Here is a 21,983-nt window from a genome sequence, read left to right on the forward strand (position 1 = left end):
CATCACCCAACCACTGACACATCCAGACTGGAAATAAGAGAAATCCTGATCAGAGCAGCAATGCTCTGAGCAGCCCTCCAGCTCAGCAGCAGATACAAAAAGCCTGACTTTAATGAACCAGAGCTTGTTCATTTATTAAATGGGCATTATGATTACAGACCTGATTGATCTGCATCACCTGAAATACTCTTTTAGTTCTTCAACTTTTCAGTATACCTTACTGCACTATAAAGAGAGAAGTCTTACTTTGGCAAAGGTTAGATTCCCAACACCCTTTCAAAAAAAGCTTCTGTTGTGACCACTGTACAGCCAATGGTCAGACTTAAAGATGTTAAGAAAATGAGCTATCTTGGATTCTTTAATGCAACACAGGAAGGGTTTATAAGTTTTCAATTACTAGGAAAACAAATTTCAAGAGATATTTAAGTAAGGAATTTGGAAGAGACAGGAAAAGATGAGTCTTGTGCAAAGAGGCCACCTAGAACAGGTTAAAACAGCCCACAAGGCCCTGAGGAACTGGGAGTTCAAATACAGAGAGCTATGGAAAACAACAAAAACCTGAAAGCAAGAGACATGGAAGATATTCCACCACATCATCTGATGCAAGTATTTAGAGATGATCTAATGAGCTGCTTCTATAAAATTCTGCTCAGTTTTCATTTGATCTTTAATATCTGCCCCCCAACACCAGCAGCATGTCTATTCTCTATTAGTAAATGCAGTGCATCTGACAAAGCAATACTGATCTCTTTGTAGAAATTCAAGTTAACATGTTTTGAACCAGTAGTTCAGTTAAATACAGTTATTTTTTGAAATGGAAACATTACCTACCATCTAGCTCTTTCTCAATGAAATCCATTCTATGTATGACTTCATCTTGCAGAGATTCCACATGAGCTAAAAGATTAAGCTGCCACTGCAGCTGTGAGTTCACAACTCCTTCTTTGTCTTTTTCCAGCAATTTCATTTCAATAGCTTCCTCTGGAGAGACTTTCTTAGAGACAGGCTCTCTTACCTAGCAGAAACACACACATTAGTATTTGTTACAGTGAAAAAGAATTGGTGAGTCAGACTGCCTGGGTCTTTACAGTTACCCAAGAGAAATGCTCAATGAATCTTACACTAGTGGAGGACAGAGACACATGGAGAAGGGACCATACACAGATATTAAGGCAGTTTCAGCAAGACAATGTAAATATTGACATACTTTTGTAGGTGCTTTGCTAACACTTTTCTTTGCACTTCACAAGCCTCTGGTTATCAAAAGATAACATATATACACATAGCTAGCTCCCTATCAACTTCCAGCTGGAATATACTGCACCTAATCTGTACATCCTAGGGGACACTAAATCTATGCTATTTTTAAGATAACAGTAATCAGATGCAGACAAAATGATTTTGCAGTGAGAAGGGATTTTTCCTACAGGAATCTAATTTCAATTCTACTAAAACTTTCAGCATAGCATCTAGAAAAACACATCACCACTTATAAAACTTGACTTCACTGTCAGCAGTGTTGCTTCTACTCCCCTATTTTTTTCATCATTCTGCTGAAATGACAGGATTTAGAAAAAGGCACCTTAAAAAAAAAAAACATAAAATTGGAGAACTGAAATATATGCATTCTGGGAAACATAAAGCAATCTCAATCAATTTGTTAGAGAAATTAAAAAACATAAATTACAGCTTACATATGCATGACATAAAAGCTAAACAACCTTTTAATATAAAAAAGGGAGGTCAATATCTCCCAGAGGCTAACATGTGTTAACCTTACTTCATATGACTTGGAACTAATTGAAGCAAAAGTTTTGCATTTGGATGTAGAAAGGCAGGCCTCATAGACCTGAAAATGAGAACCAAGAGTAGAAAACTAGTGCTCCAGTAGAAAGAAGATACAGGACTAGTCAGTGATCATTATTAAAAATCAGTTCAAGCTGATACTTCTTTTTCCCACCGTGAAATGCTCCTGAAGAACCTGGAATTAATTTAGTTAGTGTAACTATAAAAAGAAATATGGGAACAAGATGGAAATAACAAAAATCTGGAGTACCAGTGTATTTGGTAGTGTCATACATACTTGCTCTATTCTCTCTCTATCCCATTGCTGATGTTTATTTTTACATTTAACATACAAAGAGCAATAAACTGACAGACCATAATGCATGTTCCAGACTGTGCAGATGATTTAAGGTCCCAATGTCCTCTTCAAACTTTAAAATTATTTGAAATGGAGGAGTTGATCATGACTATTATTTTAATACATATGGGCAAATTAAATTTAACAGTATAGGAAAAAACTAAACACAAATAAATAAACTAAATACTATTAAAAAATAGTTCCGTTTTACACTTTATCAGGCAAAACCTTTATGCAGATAAAGTTATTTTAATACAAATACCTTAGAGTATTATTTAACACAAATACCTTAGAGTAATTGTGTTTGGATTCATTTTCCATCTTGCATATTTCTCGGTCCAGATTCCAGCCAAATCTCTCTGACAGAGCATCATCCCCATTTTCCCTTATTCTATTCACTCCATCATCCATGGCTGAACCTCTTGTTTCCACAACCAGTCTCTGCTCTATTGCAGGGTAGTAGGCCCGAGGCTTCTGGTAACAGTGTTCACTTGTAATGTAAGATTCCTCCACAGAAGGAATGGTTGAGGGTTTCTCAACTGTCCCATTCCAAGTTCTATAACTTGCTGTCTCCCCTTTGCAACAGTTTTCCTCAATGTGAATTATGTGTTTTGTATGAATTTTTTCATCAACCGTAATGTGCTTCCATGGATGGCACCACAGCTTTAGGTCAGGATGTTCTTTATTTCTGTTCAAACATAAAAAAACCACCCAAATTTAAATGTCAAAGTGACTGAGCAAACCATCCTATTACATAAAGAAATTAAGTAAGAATATTTGAACTATTACGTGATTTAGTCATCATAATCAGTAAAAAAATACCCAAATATTCTGAAATAATATCATTTCACTGACCTCAACTTTCTATCTTCCTACAATGTTCTGTTAGGTTCACTATTTTCATTACTATAACACGGTCTATAAGCCAAGTGTTGGCATTAAGAAAAAAATTGAAGAGTAAGTTTCAAATAGGTAAATACAACCTTTCACCAATGTTGCCCTTGAAGGACCAAGCGTTTTGCTTCAATATTTTCAATTTATTAGCAGCATAAACTCATTTTCACTGGGATATTTTAGTAAGGTAAGTCAAGGACACTGAAGCTAAACTAAGATTTTAACAATTTTGAACACCAGTAAAACAAAAAGACCCCCTCAAACCACTCAGTGTGAAACTTTAGCCTGTAGCTCCAAAAAACACTTCAAAAATTAAATCCACTGGTCTTTTATAACAACAACAATTGGGGACTTGGGGGTGGTGGTGATGTAGAACTTACTGCCTTTAAAACTAACTTTCCTTTAAATCCCAAGATGCTGGGCAAACTCTACTGCCTGGTACACCAACATGATGTAGTCCCTCACCTGCTTCTTATAAAAATGATCCTTCTAACTGTTTTCAAATTGACTAATACATTATTTATTCCAGCAGCAGGGACAACTATAGGTATGAGATACTTACATGGATATAACAAACAAACAAAACAATTATAGTGAGCATTGTTACTGATACTATTCTTCCACATATCTGTCAGACATTACAACTGCAGTAAAAAGGAGAGCAAAGCAGAATCACTCTGCTTATTTTCAAGAGTAGGCAGCTTATCTGCTACAGGCTGCAAGAATTCAGCCAAAACAAATCCTGACCCTAAAGCACCTGCATTCAGCTGCACAGAAACAAGGGTGTCTGCCCCAAAGCCCCACTCTGTGCTTCCTTGCAAAGGCACATGGGCTTTCTCCATTAAGCTGATCCAGCTTTTCCAGCTGTTTACCAAACCACTCAACAAAACATGACCATTTTATTTCCAGAGTAATTGCTTTCTAATCCATTCTACAGTAGCTAAGGTTTCTTCGGTGTCTATTAAAGAAAACTACAGTTAGTACAATGGCCAAGGACTTGCTCAACCACTTTATACAAGCACCTCTACCTCCAGTGACTACACACCTATGATACCCTTGGTGAGCCATCCTGAAGGCATGCCTAGAAATTGAAAGCTAAGTGTTCATAAACCAAAACTTTCTACTCCAACTCCACTGATAATGCTACACCTAAAGGCACTATTTTGATCAGAAAAGGGGGATAACTTTACAGGAGACAGCAAATTGAGAGATGAAGCACCAGCTACATAAGGATGAAAATTTAAAGGCTTAGTAATTGAGTAAACTTTTACCTATTGCCTTCTGAAGGCTGGCTCTCCCTGCCATTGTCCGACATTGTCAACGTCACCTCTGATCCTTCACTACCTCACCGAAATACTCAGCAACCCTCTCCTAATAATTTCAGGCAGCTGGGAAATCAACCCCTCTCCCCTAGGTGGTAGATCTGCATCAACAATATAATAATTATTTTAATTCAGCATCTTAAAAAATACTTTCGGATTTATGTAGCCATAAAGAAAACAGGGGCTATAGCTTTTAACAAGATGGTCCTAACAGGACCACACCTCATCTTTAATTAAAGCAGGTCATCACACCAACTTCAAGATGGGAGAGAAAAGGAACAAAGTCTGTAACAAGCATCACATACTTGCCCAGGGCTCCACACCTTAGTACTCCACAAATCTCAATTTACAATTGGAAAGTTACAATCTAGAGTCTTGCTATTTAAGAAAAGTCCTAAGGAGTGGTCTTACAATATTTATGTTCTACCCTCTCCAAAGAGAAGAGAGATTACTTACAGATCTGACTAAAGAATACAATAATGGAGAAGCAAAACTTTGTTAAAATTGCTATTCTTTTGCTCTAAGCATTATTCCACTGTTAAAGCATTTCAAGTACTGGCCGTACTGCATTACCACAGATTAAGTTTAGGGAAAAAGTTCTAAAGAACACCAGAAACACTAAAAGCTTTGCTTTCCAAATAGCTGCTGCTGTGATATTTATTAACTAATAAAATATAAATATGGAATTCAATCAATTTAAAACTGCTGGATTTGAGTTAGAAAGATTTTTTCAGTCACCAGAACCCAAGGATGACTTTAAACAGGAAAAGATGCAAAAAATTTAATTTGTAGAGTGATTACAGAATACGTTTGTTTTTTCACCTATATCTATAATAATTTTAGCATGGAAACTAATTGCTACAGGTTGCTGAAGGTGCAACTGGTCCCAGTACAACAGAACAACACATGATGCTGAACAAAAAGATTTGATTTCTGCTGGAAAAGCAATGATTTAGAATTCCTGGAATGGAGAAAGCAAGTGTTAAAAGAATGCTGCCATAGGTTATATTGCCTATCCTCCTCCTGTTGCTTACATCTATTTAGGTGCTTTAGGAGAAGCTATTGTTACTCGTTTCCTCCTGTTTCCTCCACACTTTCCCAACCCTTCTATACACAGTGAATTTACACTCCTCCACACAATTAAATAGTTTTTGAGCAGCCAAATCCTTTTCCAAGATCACATTAGCAATTCAAACTATGTTGTTATATATCCACAAAGAAGAAAAAAAAAAAGTCTGAAATTCTGGTTATTTTTCTACTATTTGAAATCTAAATCACATTGAGAACATGCCAACTGATACTTAAATACTGCTTACTTTAATATGCTCATCTTCAGCTGCAGTCCATGCAGTACTTCTATCACTCTCTGTACATCGCCAAGAAGTTGGTGAGTGGCTACTATCTTCTTGGCATTCTGGTGGGAATAGTTTTCTTCCAAAAATGCTAAGCCATGCATGTGACCATTACTTAACCACTCCTTCTCATACCAGTACTTTAAGCTGGACCTCTGACCTAAAGCAACAGTAATGAGTGTGTTAAATTGAAGCATTAACTACAGTATGTTAACATTACTGGTAGTTAATTATGATAATCTCAAAGTCTTGCAAGAGCTTATTTTTTCTTAACAATAATACTAATAAAGATTCTATAACAGCAGACAAAACCCTGAAGACTTGAAGAACCTGTAAAGTGGGAAGTGTGATGATAACCTCAGTCAAAAACCTCTGCCCCACTGTAAAAGTATTCAGACCCCAAATTCCAAAGGACATCCACAAAAAGTAACTGCAGCTGAGGCACAGAGCAAAGTGTATTTTTAGCAGGGTATCACACTGTCTAGTAACCATGGTTATAAGTAAAGCTATATTTTGAATATAGCTCACTGCAGACAGAAAAATGCAGCAAAAGGCCGTGAACTTCTCTTGTTCAGAGGTCTCATTTTTAAGCATCATACATGTATTAGCACAGTCAGTGAAAAGCAGATTTTAAAGAATCAATTATAAGGTTCTGATGGAGAACTTGTCTAAGTCAGGCTATTAATAATGCTAATTCTAGCTTAAGAGGTCAGAACAGCTGAAATGAAATTACATTAAATGGGATAAATATATCAGTAAAAGTAACTTAAGATGCCAAACAATACAGTAATTAGCAGGAAAGAGTGGAACTTGAGATGCTTGTTAAATTACAAAAATACAAACAAAAAAAATCCAAGCCAAAAACCCAACAAAAGCCCACACACATCCTGTAAAATGTGTTGTTACAACAGATGTACTCAGAAGACAGCTCAGCACCCTGAGAAACACCACATGATTCACTGGCCTATATACAGACCAGTCAGTGAACCTACAAAATCAGAGATAATACTGAAACACAGACTTAGAACAACATTCACCAATAAGTCTCCAATATAAGCAGGTTAATATTGACTAGAATTTTCAGCAGTTAAGAAGCTGCTAAAGAAAAAAGTTACTAGGCAGCAGAGTAAGCACAAGGGAATTCACTACACACATCTAGGTAGCATCGCTGCCCATGCTGTTGGCTTTGGCACAATGAAGCAAAGCAACTCTTTGGAAGCCATAGAGAGAAACAAGCAGAACAGGTGTTTATTTATGTGCTTTTGGATGGTAGTTATAGAATGGCAGCAATATGGTTTCTGTATCATGCCCAACAAGAATATCCACAGATATAAAGGACAGTTTCAAACTTAAATTCAATACTAATGCTCTGTCCGGGTAAAAGAGTAAAAGCAAATGAGTGTGCCTGTAAGCACACATAGCTACCAGGCTATATAGGACAATCATCCATGTTTTGAGGTAAAACCTCCAAAAACTCTCAAGCAGCAACCAGCACAAGGAAGAACAAATTTTCAAGGCTGTAACAGCTGAGGTTTTCCAGCAGATATGCTGTATCAAGCAAGAGATCATCTAGGTATGGGCAGAGGCACTTTGGAGACATTTCTGACATACCTGCATTTATTTTTGTGTTAGAGAAGGTACAATCTGTGACAAAATGAAGCTCAGTCCCCAAGAATAAAATAATGAATTTACAACTCTATGGTCATCTCAACAACACTGAGATTATCCAACTGAAGCCCCTCCATGGCATTGTCTACTTAGCTGTGTACTTGGACACAAAAGGTTCTCTCTTTCTACGTGTGTAAGCTTAGGAGAAGGCACAAGAAAATACTCAACAATGTACACTTCTATGGCTTGAATGAATCTGTCACGTCATAAGCATCCTGATAATGTTTAAGCAAGGCTAAATGTTAACAATATCCTAGAAATCCCGCCTGACTCAAAAAAACTGTCTAAAATTACAGTAGCTACACTTTTTAGGCATAATTACGCTAAACTTGCTTTCATTTCCAATAATATGTTTCATGCTGTTACAAGTCCCCACACTGAACTGTGTAAAGCTCCTAGGCAAGAATTTGCTGAATGGCTATGCCTGGTTTTAAAAACAACTTCTTTAGAGATTCATAAAGCCTATTCAGCTCCTTTCAAGCCAACAGCAGAGTCACCAAAATTGAGAAGTCCCTTTTGTGGTCAAAAAATTGGATATTTTTCCCTTTCAAAGACAGAGGCAAAAATTAAGCCCAAGTTAAAAAAAAAAGTTTCAGTCTTCAAAGCAATGGTTAAGAAGCAATTAAACCAATTAAGCAAAGAGTTAGGTGTAATAAGTTTTTAACTAAAAGTATTCTGGTGAAGTATCTTACCAAATACAAATGGTTCAAGTGTGATGACAACTTCAGTTTGCATTTAAATTTACAAGAGCTCAACTAAGTCAAATTAACACAAATCAAAGCAAAATAGCGGGTTAACATCCTGGAAGCAAGATACTGTAAAAAAAAAGTTAAACTATTTTACTACTTACGTAGCCAAACGTTAAGCACAGCATATCTTCCTTGCCATATATGAGTACAAGCAACACTAGTATATGAACTACACAAATCAGTGAGTTAAGCTACAAAATAGTTGGTAGTGATAAACAGCCCCACCCCCCCGAGATAATAATCCAAATATGCCTATAAACCAAAAAAAGTCTTGTGATTAGGCAGACATCCCATTTTCTCATACTTTATGAAGATGGACTTAAGCCCCAACCTTATCAGTTCCCCCATTCAGCAAGGCTTTATGGTACATAGAGTAGGAAGTAAAAAAACCCCACGTAAGTAATTTTACCCGCTGCATAAAATGGACTAAGACATTTTGAAATATATAGTTAGGAGTAAAGAACACACTGCTTTAATCAACTCTGAATGCATTATCCAAGATAAAAACAAGTATAAATTATCTTAGGTAATGCAGTCAGATGGGTAAGATCCATGGCTGTTGAGAACCAGTAAGCCTCTTGCTGACTTTTTTTAAAGAATGTGTAAGCCTGGTCTTGTTGGGGGAAAGCTGCAGTCACATCCGTAAGATGTACCCATGGGGAGTCTTTGCTTAAGTTTCCTGAGTGCTTCTAAATTTGTTTTCCATAGCCAGACAGTACAATCCTCATTACTGGCAAAATGTGTGTGACAGATGGTCATCACAGTTAAAACATTCATTTCCATTTCTGTCCAGTTGTAATTCCACAATACTGACTCATATACTTTCACACAAATTAAATTTTCTGTATCTATAATTGAACCCAATTATCTATGACAGACATAGCTAGGGAAGAAAAAAAGTTTAATCTTTGCAATATATATATATATATATATATATATATATATATATAAAAACTAATAAAGTTACTACATATATAAGAAGGTTCTGTAACCTTAAATTTCTGTACCTGGAGGATCTTGGCAAATATAGCAGGTATATTTCTCAGGTACATTATCTTCCAGTAAACCCATACAGACTCCATGCTGCCAGCACAGGCACTCTTCACACTGTTTAAAGTCAAGAAGTGCACATCAACAGAAATGAAACCTAAAGGATCTCAGGAAGATTACCTCAATTAAGAGACACATCATCTACATATTTTAAGATAAAAAGGTGTGCTAATACCCATCCCCCTCTTCCAGCTACAAGCAAATACATTAAAGAATCAGAATAGAATCAGAATAAAATCAGAACACTTCCCACACATTTTTCACATGGATTTCTGGAGAATAACAATTACAAAAGTAGGAGCAGATATCCTGAAAGGTGCAAAAACATTGTCTTTGGAGATGAAAATCTTTCACAAGATAAATGCACACATAATCAGGACAGTAAACAGTATTCAATCAAGCTTTCTTTAGCAAATTATATCAAGTTTTCTAAATTAAAAGGTTTCCCTCTCAAACAGTACATCACATTCAATTATAAAATCCAAGGGATATTTGTCACATAGTAGTCCTATTACGCTTTACTGATACTTTTATCTAAAACATTTTATCTATTTCAAAGGTAGCTCTACTAATATAAAACTAAAGTGCAGATGCATTTGTACTAGCTTTAAAAGATTCTGAAATCCTTCACAGTGTGAGCAATCACATTGGCAAAGATGGAATATAATTTGGCCCTACTTTAGCACAGTTATGCTATTTAAAATGCACTGTACTTGAAGCCATACAGTTTTAGAACAGTAAAAAACTATATTCACATGTTCTGTTCTAGTCACTCCCCCCCACCCTCCAACAAGCAGACAACTTCAACTGTAGCCCAAAGACCACTGAAACATGGGAGAAGTTGACTGACAAATTGAAAGGGTGGTTCACTTCAGAACTACTATTTTCACAAGCACTGATACAATAGATCACAACCTTCCATTTCTCAGAGCACAAGCCAAAAGCTTAATACAGAGATCTCATCAATATTGGCAAAGGTTTTCAAAATGAGTGAAACCAAACACAAACAGTAACTGCAAGCAATCTTAGGTTCTGCTCTTCACTGACCTAATGCCAGCTTAATAAACACCTAATCTGTGTTGAACACCACTTATACCTCTCATCAATGCCCTTATCTGCTGCCTTTCCTCAACATAGGAGAGACAGAAAGGGACCACCAGTTTTTGAGTACATCATTGTATTAAAGTGGTCCAGGTGTGTAGCAAATAGAAGCACTGGGAATGGAGAATGCAAAAAGGTTAGAAACAGGTTTCTGAAAGATGGGACTACATGTTTCACCTTACATGGGTCCTAAATCAATAAGATGTTTTCAAAAAAGGCCAAGACACCACTCCCCCTTCACAAAGCTGATTAGTAGGAGCCAGAAAAAGGTGTCTTAAAATGAAGAAAACTGATTAATAAAAATAGACTATGTGCTAAAAATAAGAAGGGAGCTCCTGTACCTAGTTACACTTGCATCCTATAAATCATGCCATATGGCACAGACCTACTCAGTGATCTTCCAGGCAAAATTGCCTAGAACTCTAACAAAGCATCCTAACCTTTTTTATTTTAGTCAAATGAAATTTACGTATTCATCCCATCAGGGCACAGGTCCTTCCTTTTACCTGCATGTTCTACCTCACATCTTGGCTACCAGGCTACAGGCTACTGCTCTGACCCATGCTACACAGAAGCTATTCCCTGTACAAGCAGTAGTAGGGGGATTCAAAGCAAGCCAAATAGAAAAGGAAAAAATGCAGTTATACATTAATATTTAAATCAAAATTCAAGTGCAAATAAATAAGTGAACCCATTGGACATGTATTCAAGGCAGCTTTTCATCGACCAGAACAAAAATATCCCAAGGCCACTTACATCCATCATCTCCAAGGCCACCAAATCCAGATCCAGGATTCTTTACATCACACACTTCAACTATTTTACAATTCACCAACTTTTAGGTATAAAAACTGAAAGGAAGGACATTTTATCTTGACTTTTTTAGGCCCAAGCCTTACCGTAAAAAGGGAGTGCTGTGCCTTCAGATGTAACACATTTGTCTTGCGCTAACCTACTACTTTATGCAGGCTCCATAAGTGAAACCTAGTAACCCCCCTGCGAAGTTACAGAGACTGAAATGAAACAGCACTAATACCAATGATACATTATTTTTTATACTTTTTTCCAGTTTTAACTTCTACTGAGGCTGGTACTTACATTAAATGCAAAACTGCATCTCAGTATCCCAGTGTAATGAATGGTATTCTTTATGCACAAATTTCTTGAGACAATTTAAGGAAAGTTCAAGACAGAGGGAGAGTTTTTTGCAAAATCTCTAAGCTGAATCTTTTTGCAGTTTTATTATTGAAGACCTAAACAGAACAAACTCTCAGTTTAAGTTTCATTACTGTTAACAGTTCCCAGTCTTTCAGGGAAAATAAAAGTGCTGATTGTGTTTAAAATTAACATCTTTTTCCTCATTATTTCTAAATTTGTCACATTCACTGAAATGAGCACAGTTCAAAGAGAAAATGACTTACCATTCTCCATCTTGTAAGAGGGCACCATACTTACATTCTGGGAGGAACGAACCTCCAGTCACACACATGGAAAAACTACCCTGGCTCCTAATTTTGATAGTAAGTCAAGGCAAATTGGTACACAGGTACATGCTCAAGCAACTACTCCCAACTGTCAGCATATTTCAGTTGTATCTCAGAGTAATAAGCAGGGGCAGAATAAACACCCCAATGAAGACAAGTGCAAAGAATAACAATATTCTAAAAACCCCATACACTGAGCAAAATAACATCTCTTCAGGAAGAGAGTACAAGTCTAAAACGCAAGTTCTTTAGGGTAGATGCTTCCAAACTCAAGCCTGAGTAGGAAACAGAAGAAATAATTCATTCTTACAACGTTATAACAACTACACAGGATTCTCACCCTATAAAGTCAAAGGGAAGCCTCAATCTCAGCAGTACACCTCTGGAAAGGTTCCCCTTGTCATAATTCCACAGCTGTATAACACAGCATCTTTGCTTTGTATTAATGCTCTGTGAAGAGCTAACTCAGACACTTCTACATCAACAAAACAAGACCAGACTGTTTAAAACATTTCACCAAAACTTACAAAGGGGTGAGGAGCACAGCATTTGGTATCTTAAGCAAACCATCTGCCTAACCAATGCCCCCAAAATCTCGTTACTAGTTCCTTGCTCCCCAATTCCTATTGCTACAATCCCTGTAATGAATGCAGGTGCTCACCACGCTGCTGATCTGCATCTCTTTTGAAGAAAGAATAATCTGCTCTCCTAGACAATTCTTTTATAACACAGCTAGTGTTTAAAACTTTGCAATACACTGAAAAAAAACCCAAACCAGTTCAACCTAGAAAACCAATCTCAAAAGCAGCCCACAAAACCTTACACGAAAGCTATCCACAGACTATGTCCTGAGCTAGCTGACTGTTCTCTGCATTCTGCAATCATAGACTAGTGTTGAGCCTATTTTTGACAGAAAATTATACTCCTGACTGTATCTTAGTGGTTTTCATTGAGCCATCTCTTCAGAGATATAGATGGCCCTATTTATCTAATTTTGACCATTGTCCATTACTGCACCGTTTCCTACGAATGAACAAGGGATGTTTTGCCCTGCATTGTCAAGATCCAACACTAATTCAAAGGTTTGCATCAAAATGAATCAGTAACCTAGAGAAAAAGTGTCATACTTTCCAGGGCAAATCTCCATTATAATAGTATGGAAGGCCACAGAAAACTACCCAGTCAAGTTAGCTGTTAAGACTTGACCGTTGAGGACAAAAAAACCAACAACAAAACAACCAACAAACACAAAAAACCCCAAACCTAGCTGTGTTAGCTAGACCTATTAAAAAAATTTCAAATTAGGTTGCTGATGTTCAGAGCAAAAAAAGGTGTTGCTACCATTCTGCTGCAGAAACCAAGAATTCTTCACACTGCAACTTAAACCATGCACTCCCTCTTATCCTTAACAGGTTTCTGCCTCCATTGAAGCAATAAAGTCCACCAAAAAATCATCAGCAGCTATGAGGTAGGTATAAATCAGTCTGTTTTTCCTCCTAGTTCCAAACAGCAAAAAAGAAATGCAGTTCACAGTAACATGTCAGGAACTATCCTAGTAAGAGGTCCCATAAAGTGGGATTCAAACCACACAAAAATTAGAAACAATGCCTGGGGAAGTGAATTCAAAAGCTGCAGATGGGGGTGAACTTCATGTGCCAGACAAATATTTTTGAAGTCAGTGTCATGCCATATCCTTTCACAAATAAAACAACCTCCTCAAATAATGCAGTAATTACCTTAAATTTTGCAATGAGCACAGCTGCCAAGCTATACTATTGTCACTTTGAACTGAGGTCCCACAACAAACAACAAGTTATCTAGAGAGAAAGGGTGGGAGCCTCCTAAAAAATAAAGAAAACACACCCCTCATTTATTCAGAAGGGAAACTACGAAAAGCTCATGATCTTGGTTCAAGAGCACCACACACTTCAGCCCCTGCATATGCTTCTTCTAAGATTTAGGGGCAACTACCAAAAGGGACCAGGCAGCTCATATAAGCAGCAGTGGCAAAATGAACTAGAGCAAAATAATGCTGAAGAAGTTTTTTATTTGATACATTTGACTTCACTATTTAAAATGAATAAGAACTGGGTGGAATGGCTCAGAGCAGCTATGTGGGGAATGGTTTCCTGGTAATTTACAATCATCTTAAAAAGTAAAGAGCCAGGGCAGTTCCAAAGAGGCTTTCATCAACAGTTTTAAGCAGGAGAGAAAATAGACACTGCTCTGGCTGGAAATAGTTTTCTGTAAAGTTGGTTTAAAAAGAGTACATATATGGAGAACAGACAGATGGCCTTACACAGATTAGGAACTTAGAATTTACAAACTACAGAAGAAGCTGCAGAATGGACGAATGCAGCTCTGCTTCAAAACAAAAGACTCAAGTAATGATTTTTTTTGTTTGTTCATCCTATCTACAAGATTGTATGTTTTAAGTCAAGCTTCTTGCCAGGGCAAAGAAGTGGAAAGGTACCACCATCTCATGGCCATGTTCTGAACATGCTCAGAACTAAAGGGAATCAAAAAAAAACAGCTAAAAAGCCACTGCTTTAAAATATGTATTCTCTAAACCTAGGAAGTGCTCTAATTTTTACAAAAATGGGAAGTCTACAAGTGGCAAACCAATCGTTAATGGCTTGCATAGAACTGCCCCTCTTCCTCCACTTTCCTTTGATTAAAAAAAACGAAAAGCAGTTTTCTTTCATAGCAGCTGCTCACCCTGCCACTTTACCTTAAAAAACTTTGATTTCAGAGGACAACAATAGTATTTCATATACAGAACATACCTGTGCATATTTCTACAACAGCTTTTCCACTGACACCTTCCACCTTATGCACCGAAATGTGCATTCACCCTCCACTTCATACCTGAATCATGAAGTCATTTTCTTCTTTTACTTCACAAACACACCGAACAATTTCAAAATCACTTTCTTCAGCTTCTTCATCAGGGTTCGTGGTTACATCAACATCCTGACTGCAGTCATCATCACTCCAAAGCAAGCTATCCATAGATGACTCACTCAGGCTGTCATCCTCTGCACAAGAAGTAGTTAGACAATATCCTGAGTAATTACCAAAAGGTCAAATAACTCTCAAGATTTCATCCCCAGTACACTGACACATATTCTAAAAGCATGAGTGTACTGTGTAATTTAAGGAACATCACAATGTTATCACACTGTTTATTGAAGGTTACTACACAATGAAGTTTTATATTCTCATTAACACCTCCATCAAAATATTCCAACTTACCAGCTTCTGTCATTAGAATTGCACTCTCAGTATACAGTGCCTCAAACCAAAGGCACAAAGTCTATTTAGACAAGTAAGTATAATAAACAAAACCAGACATAAGTTCAAATAGGATTCATACTAGTTTCTGCAATTTAAACATGGTACTTTAAGTGCTGAGGTAAGAGGGTCTGTCTTATAAACCATTTGATCCCACAAAGTAATGTCTCTATTAGAGAAACATTTGGAGTCCAACACAGAATTTATTCCTGCTTCAGAAATCATAATTTTCATTTAGTGTTCTCTTGAGGACACATTTATCAATTCAGGGCAAGTGCACTGCACAAGGTATTCTTTAAGAATATTCCCACACTCCTTAAAGCATTAACACATCTATGTGGACTGAATACAAGAAAATCTTTATTGAACAACATGCTCAATTGAGATGCTTATCTCCATAATATTAATGCAATGTCTACACCTTCCTTGGGGACAGAATGGGAGGGTCAGAGGGAGAAGACAAGGATTTTAATTATTTGGGAAATACTCTAACAAGGTGGAAGAGAGTGGTAAGCAAAAATTTTAGTCACTCTTACGCAGACTGTGGTCTCTCACCTCTATTGGGTGGAACTATTTCGATCACTTAGACCCTAAAACAAAACTGTCGAAATACAACCCACCAATCTGGTATAAACTAGATCTTTTGGAGAAACATCTGTTCTCAAATTTAAGGGGCTGAGAACCCAATGCATTGGTTAAGTTTTATGTTTAAACATTTTATTACATCTCTGAGATGGGACACTCTTTTCTTGAAGTACTGTGGCAGCAACAGGCTAAGCACACTGCACTTTCATTAGACACAAGAGCTATCCTATTCCTTACAACACATCTAGTTTATCTAGGCACTGCTCTTATTGTTAGTACAAGTTCTGCAGTTGCAAAAAGCAGCAAAGCAATTGTGAAAAGGATAAAATAAAACAATTTCCAGTGCTTTTCACCTCCTGCAATGAGCTGAACTGATGAAAAGCATTATGAGCAACTGATGGCCAAGTTACTAAACTGAAAGGAAGTTCTATGGTTGATATGCTTCAAAACCACAACTAATCACTTACATGTTTTAAAACATTATCACCATCTGCACTTCAGTGCATTTTTAATGTTTCTTCTTTTCCCTATATAATGGAATTCAGTTAATTTTATACTTTGCCTAATACCAAAAAATAAAACTGTTGTGTCAAAAAAACTAAATAGTCACCAACAGTGTTATCTGTACAATAAAGAATTTAAGGTTCCTGTACATAATCAAGCTGTCATACATCTCATTTCCTTCAAATTTGTGAGCTTTAAGAATAACAGAAAGAACAAAATGTTTATCTCCTTTTTATTATAGACTTATGACAGTAAATAGCAAGATGGACCAAGATATGAAAAATCATGAAAGCTGGAACATGACAGCCACATTTTCATGAGCTCTTATGAAGTGCTATGAAGACCCTAACAAATTGCTACTCAAGATTTTCTCATTATGAAGCTCAGAAAGACATTATAACCATGTATCTTACTGTATCTATACAGCTACACATAACCACATCCAGTGGGGTCTCAAACACAGCACACATACTGTATTAAAGTTCCATAACCTCTACCTTTAACTCCATATGAGTTATTACTTTGCAGAAACCTTTGGAAATACGGAAAATTTAACTACTGAAGTCTGAACATTGTTATTACAGATAATAAGGTGCTGCAAAAAGGTGCAAAATGAGTTTAAGTTGGTAAAGAAGTGCAACAGTTTTAAAGCCTCTGTAAAGCTAAAGTCAAAGCACAAAGCAGCAACATTAAGCTCTGTCAAATAAACGGAGCTCCACTTATTCAGGCAGGGAAAAGGAAACACAGAGAGTTATGCCTACGAATACCTAGATTTACATCACAAGTAGCAGCTTTTGTGTATATTAGTGCAGCTCACACATTTACAGGTAATGAAAGACAGAAGCAGCAAATCAGAGTTGAGTCATCTTACCATTTGTTTTTGTTTTTCCTCTGTGCTGTCCAGAATCAGAGTAGTGTAGCAGTGTGCTTGGGTAGGTAGATGATTTATTTGAAGAAATACATTTTGTGACAATTGATTTTTCAGGAGAAAGCTCCTGTGAAATATCTGTGTTTTCTTCGCTGCCAGAGTATTCTGAAAAATTGTGAGGAGTGTTACTATTAGAAGTCTGTCAACTTTGCTTGAGCACAAAGAAAAAGCCAGCACCATGCAGGCCCGTAGCAGGCATGTGTAATTAATTCAGAGACAGACCATTTCCACTTCAATATGGTAGGACTCTAGGACTTCACTATGCTGCTGAAACCTATGCAAAGTTTCTAGAGGCAAGAAAGTTATTACCTGAACCAGAAAAATCTTATGCAGCCCAGTCATTCTTCACTGCTGATGTGAGAAAGGCTGAAAAGACCAGTTACTTTAACTGTTCTCCAGGGTGAATATATCTACAAATGCTTTTGCATTACAGGCACTTCTACACAAGCACTGTTATCTGAAGACCTCTCCCTCACATCCCACTGTTATTCACACAGGTTACACACATTCCCTAATCTCACAGACTACAAAGTGGACAGAAAGCATCTCTTATTTTCCTAGGATATGCATGGAACAGGATGATTGGGTGGAAATTAAAAGCCCCAATTAGGAATGTGTGGAGAAAACACCTAGAACAGTTCCTGGACTGTACTGAGGCTGTCCACAGTTATAAGCAGTACTCTCCAACCACTTAGCTGGAGAAAACCTCCAAAGTTCCCAGACTGAAGAACCACAAGGGCAACATCAATAAAAGGCAAGCAACATTTTAAAACTCAAGGGTAGACAGACGGACAAGTAGTTTGTGGGTACTATTTATGCAACTATTACATAAATTTACAAATTATACTTTGCATATTATCATTATATTGGAGGGCACTATATAATCTGAAACTCTCTGAAGTGTTTCAGAAGAATTTTGAGTCAGTCTGCCTGTGTTCTTCCTTCTCCTCTACTCTCTCACAACAGCGTGTCCTATTTCTTCATGGCAGTAATCAAAAAGGTAAGATATTTTCTTTCTCATGTTAGAAACTCCTTCATAAGGAGCTCTGATTTAACACATTATGCATGCCAGATTGAAATACACTGCACTAATGATCCTAGACATCCATCAAAGGCAGAGAAAGTTGTCAAGCTTGATATGTAAACATTTCACTAGAGAAATCTTTCAGAATGAATTGTGATTTTTAGAAGTGAACAAATCCAATCACCAGTAACACCTGGGCCTACATATGAAGTTGAAAGTGTAAAATGGCCCAAGGAAAGCTTTCCCAAGCCTCTGTAGATGAAATCAACAGAGAAGACATGCTCCTATTTACAACCTGATTAATGTAGGTGAAACAACGTATTATGACACACAACAGAGGGGCACAGCATGAGTACAGACTTTAAATCAGGCTTTTACTTCATCTCTCCAGGAAGAGAGACATTTATCCCTTAAGAAAAACGTTTAGGATGTGACAGGTTTAATAGAGATCACTGTCACAGCCTCTGAAATTCCATACTAAATGAAGATATAAGAAACAATAAGATTAACAGCAGAAAAAGAGGACTCATCAGCATTTCCAAATTCCATCATTCATACAGGAGCCCCAAAACTCCTGTAACTGAGAACATCTGGTACCTGGGGATACTCGGTAACAAATCAAGGGGATCCGCACCCTCTTGAACTGGGTAAAACTTGCATACAAGTACACTTGCTAATGAGAAGCCAGACCAAGAGTGACTTACCCTTTTTGTAGTTAGATTTATTCTCTACCCTTACAAGCACCTATATAATCCACCTTAATGATGCACCTCAACCAGAAAATATATTAAATTGCAATTGGCAAGATAATTTTAACTGCTCAAAATAAGAAGTAACAGATTAATGAAGAAAGCAGTCTTATCTGCACTGTCTGTTCTTAAGAGCATAGAACTGGGTAACAGGCAAAACGAAATAATAAAGTTGTTTTCCTCTACAGAAGAAAAGTTTTACCAGGCTTAGTTCTCTTTTTCTTTTTTTTCTTTTTCTTTGACTTGGACCTTCCATAGTCTTTGGATTTTCTTTCTTTGTTCTTCTCATGTTCTTTAACAGCTGAAATTAGACAACACTCCAACTTAATTTTTAAGATCTATACACACATCCTACTTATTAATTTTCTTGAAGACCTCCACTTTTTTTTGGTTAATCAGGGCAAATTCACTGCAAAAAACCAAGAAAAATTACTTGTAGGAATTCCCAGCTCTCGTAATTGGAATGGTCTGTTTTAAGTCCTAATTTGATTTCCCCACAAAAAAATTACAATAGCATGTGGGAGAAATCAACTGTACACTAATGCCCATTTACTACTTATATATTTCAGAGATTACTCAAAAATATTAGGAGATTTGTTACATCCTTTTTCTGAATTATTATGGCTGAACATTTCAGTAGCATTACGACAGAAGCCTGACAGGAAAAATACCGCAGCCCCCCCAAACTCTAGTATAGTTCCGCAGTCAAATATTTTGTTTTTATTGAAAATTAAGTAACAGCTGGTTCAGTTGGCTTTAATTGCTATTCTCTCACCATCTGCTCTCCATCGTATTTTCATGGAAAATTAAAAACACCATAATTTTTGAATGATTGGGTGATATCCTTCAATCAAGTACACCACAAAGCATGCTTCCAGAGCACTTGTCATGAAGTATAACCCCACTGCGAGGTAATGTGCACAAACCCTTGCCTTCCATATCCTAGTGTTTGTTTACATCACCTGTCTTTCAGATTTAGGTCTCTGCAGCAGAACTTCTAGATGCTTATACAGCTCCTTCAGTAAATTATTCTGACTCAGCTGAGACTACAGGTACAATCATAAAATCTATTATGGAAGGATGCCTTGCAGCTGAAAAGGGCCTTGCTCTCGAGTCCTTAACTAAGCCACTCGCCATCCTATTCAGAAACCTGTTTCATTTTCTCATTATCAATATCAGAATAAACACCTGAAGACACTCTCTACCATAAGAAATCTTCTCCTGCACAAAACATTTGAGAACCCTAGCTGGTCTGTAATCACTCATGAAGCAAACCAGCAATACCAGTGCGTTATGTTAACCTTTCGTACATGCTAATACTAAACTCGCCAATTCACAATCTAAGGCTACAAGTTTACAGTACACAGCTCACTGAGAAACTGCAAATCTCAGTCACATTTTATCAGCTGTGATGAGCATGCATGAGACATGCCTATTAGCTCCTGCTCATGAGTCTTCAGCACTGTATCTCCTCATTCTTAGTCCTTGAGTATGTGTTACTTTGCCTCTTACGTTCCTCTCGGCATGCCATGAGCAATGGCTGATAGAACTGTGTGTTGCCAGCAGCCACATTAACTGCTGACACTAACAGCAGCCTGCCATACCAACTGCATGTCCTCTTCAAAGGCAGTATGACTGGCAGCACAAAAGAAACTTCATCCCCTCTCTGTTACCATTTGTTGAGGGGGATAAAAAAAAATCCCAAACAGAAAGGAAAAGGAGGTTCATATTGAAGTCTCAGCACAGAGCTTCCACCTTCCTTCTTACTTTCCTTTGTCCTCATCCAGTGGTCAGGATCCTCTGGGTACCATTTCCTTCTCCTGCTCACAGGGATGCAAGTTCTGCCATTTTATTCTTCCAGAAGGGCAAAGAGAATAACTGAGGTCAACACGGGTAAGAAAATTTTGAATCTTTTCATTTGAGAGTTGGAATTTGCATGGTCAGATCGTCCGATTTGTTTTAAGATCTCTGAGAGCACGGAGTATGCTACTTCAGTCACTATCAACATATCTGTGATAAATATGCCAAAAAATTGTCACTTTGTTCTACACTTTTTCCCCTTGAGCTTGCCTGTATGTCTTTGAAAAAATTCAAGTATTTGCAAATTTCTGTGTACAGCTATCTTAACTGCACAACACAGTTAATGCAAGTTTTCCTAAGAGAAAAATTTGCAAAGAATGAGTATTATAAAAGGAACCTTCCAAAAATACTGTACTGAAGAATCTTTTTGTCTCAAGTTTCTCCTTGTAAGCACTCTGAAGTCTAATAAATTCTCACTGAAAACAGACCAGATACAGATGTTACCCAGATTGGGAGCATCCTCAGATTCACATGACCAAAAAGAAATGTAAACTGCCTTGTATAATCCTAAAAATTCATTACAACACAACTACATTACTTAAAAAGGATTTTCTGGCAAAACCATAAAATGACCTAAGCCCTCTCAATTTCCCTGAACGGCAGACACACTAGTGAGGACCAGGATGAGCACTCAGTCACATTCTCCACCACCACTGAAATTTTAGCTAATCTCCATATGGCATACTCTCAAGTACAAAATGTCCCACTGAGTCAGCCCAATGAAGAGATCTCAGTCATATCTTCCTGCAAGGGAAGGCAGCAAAGGATACCAAAGAATAAACAGAGGTGATAAGTACAATGACCTACAGAACAGTATGGTGACAAGCAAGTAAGGTGATCTTCTCAAGACTATCTCCAGAATAAAGATCACCTGTTGCAAGTAGAATAGTCTAAGCACAGATTTTGTTGGTTTCCTCATCACTGTGACTCAAATTCTCACCACATATCTGAAGTGGTGATGTAGTAAATATGGAAGTATGCTGGGAATTATTTATATATTTTATATATATAACTATTTAAATATATGTATTATTTTTACATGTACATGTATGTGCATGTATAGATACAGACACTCCACCACCTGTATGGCTGCTACCAACTCATACTATAGTAGGTTCCAGAATAAACAGGGTTTACACTATACCACTGAACAAAGTCATGAAGTAAAGTTGCTCAGATGTTTAGTAGCAAGAAGTGTTGACTACCAGAAGTAGTGAAAGGCTATCAAAAAAACAACAAAAGAAAAACTAGATTGCCCTGCCCCCCCCCCCCCCCC

At 37.2% G+C, this 21,983-nt stretch overlaps 1 protein-coding gene across 6 annotated transcripts in view; it reads right to left on the reverse strand.

Moving 5' to 3' along the window:
- The window catches only part of PHF20 (PHD finger protein 20), a 72,304-nt gene that overhangs the window by 3,536 nt on the left and 46,785 nt on the right, over positions 1-21,983 (reverse strand). For 5 of the 6 annotated variants that reach the window (XM_026867192.1, XM_026867196.1, XM_026867195.1 and 2 more), the window contains 7 exons: positions 19,050-19,148; positions 17,018-17,179; positions 14,632-14,828; positions 9,136-9,235; positions 5,676-5,871; positions 2,432-2,831; positions 832-1,015 (listed from right to left, as the gene is read on the reverse strand). In XM_026867192.1, the coding sequence (XP_026722993.1) occupies positions 832-1,015; positions 2,432-2,831; positions 5,676-5,871; positions 9,136-9,235; positions 14,632-14,828; positions 17,018-17,179; positions 19,050-19,148 (1,338 nt within the window). The remainder of the gene's footprint in view (positions 1-831; positions 1,016-2,431; positions 2,832-5,675; positions 5,872-9,135; positions 9,236-14,631; positions 14,829-17,017; positions 17,180-19,049; positions 19,149-21,983) is intronic. The other variant, XM_026867194.1, reaches the window with a different exon arrangement.

The sequence above is a fragment of the Athene cunicularia genome, unplaced genomic scaffold (genome assembly GCF_003259725.1).
Source record: "Athene cunicularia isolate RWA unplaced genomic scaffold, athCun1 SCF_2, whole genome shotgun sequence".
Taxonomy (NCBI): domain Eukaryota; kingdom Metazoa; phylum Chordata; class Aves; order Strigiformes; family Strigidae; genus Athene; species Athene cunicularia.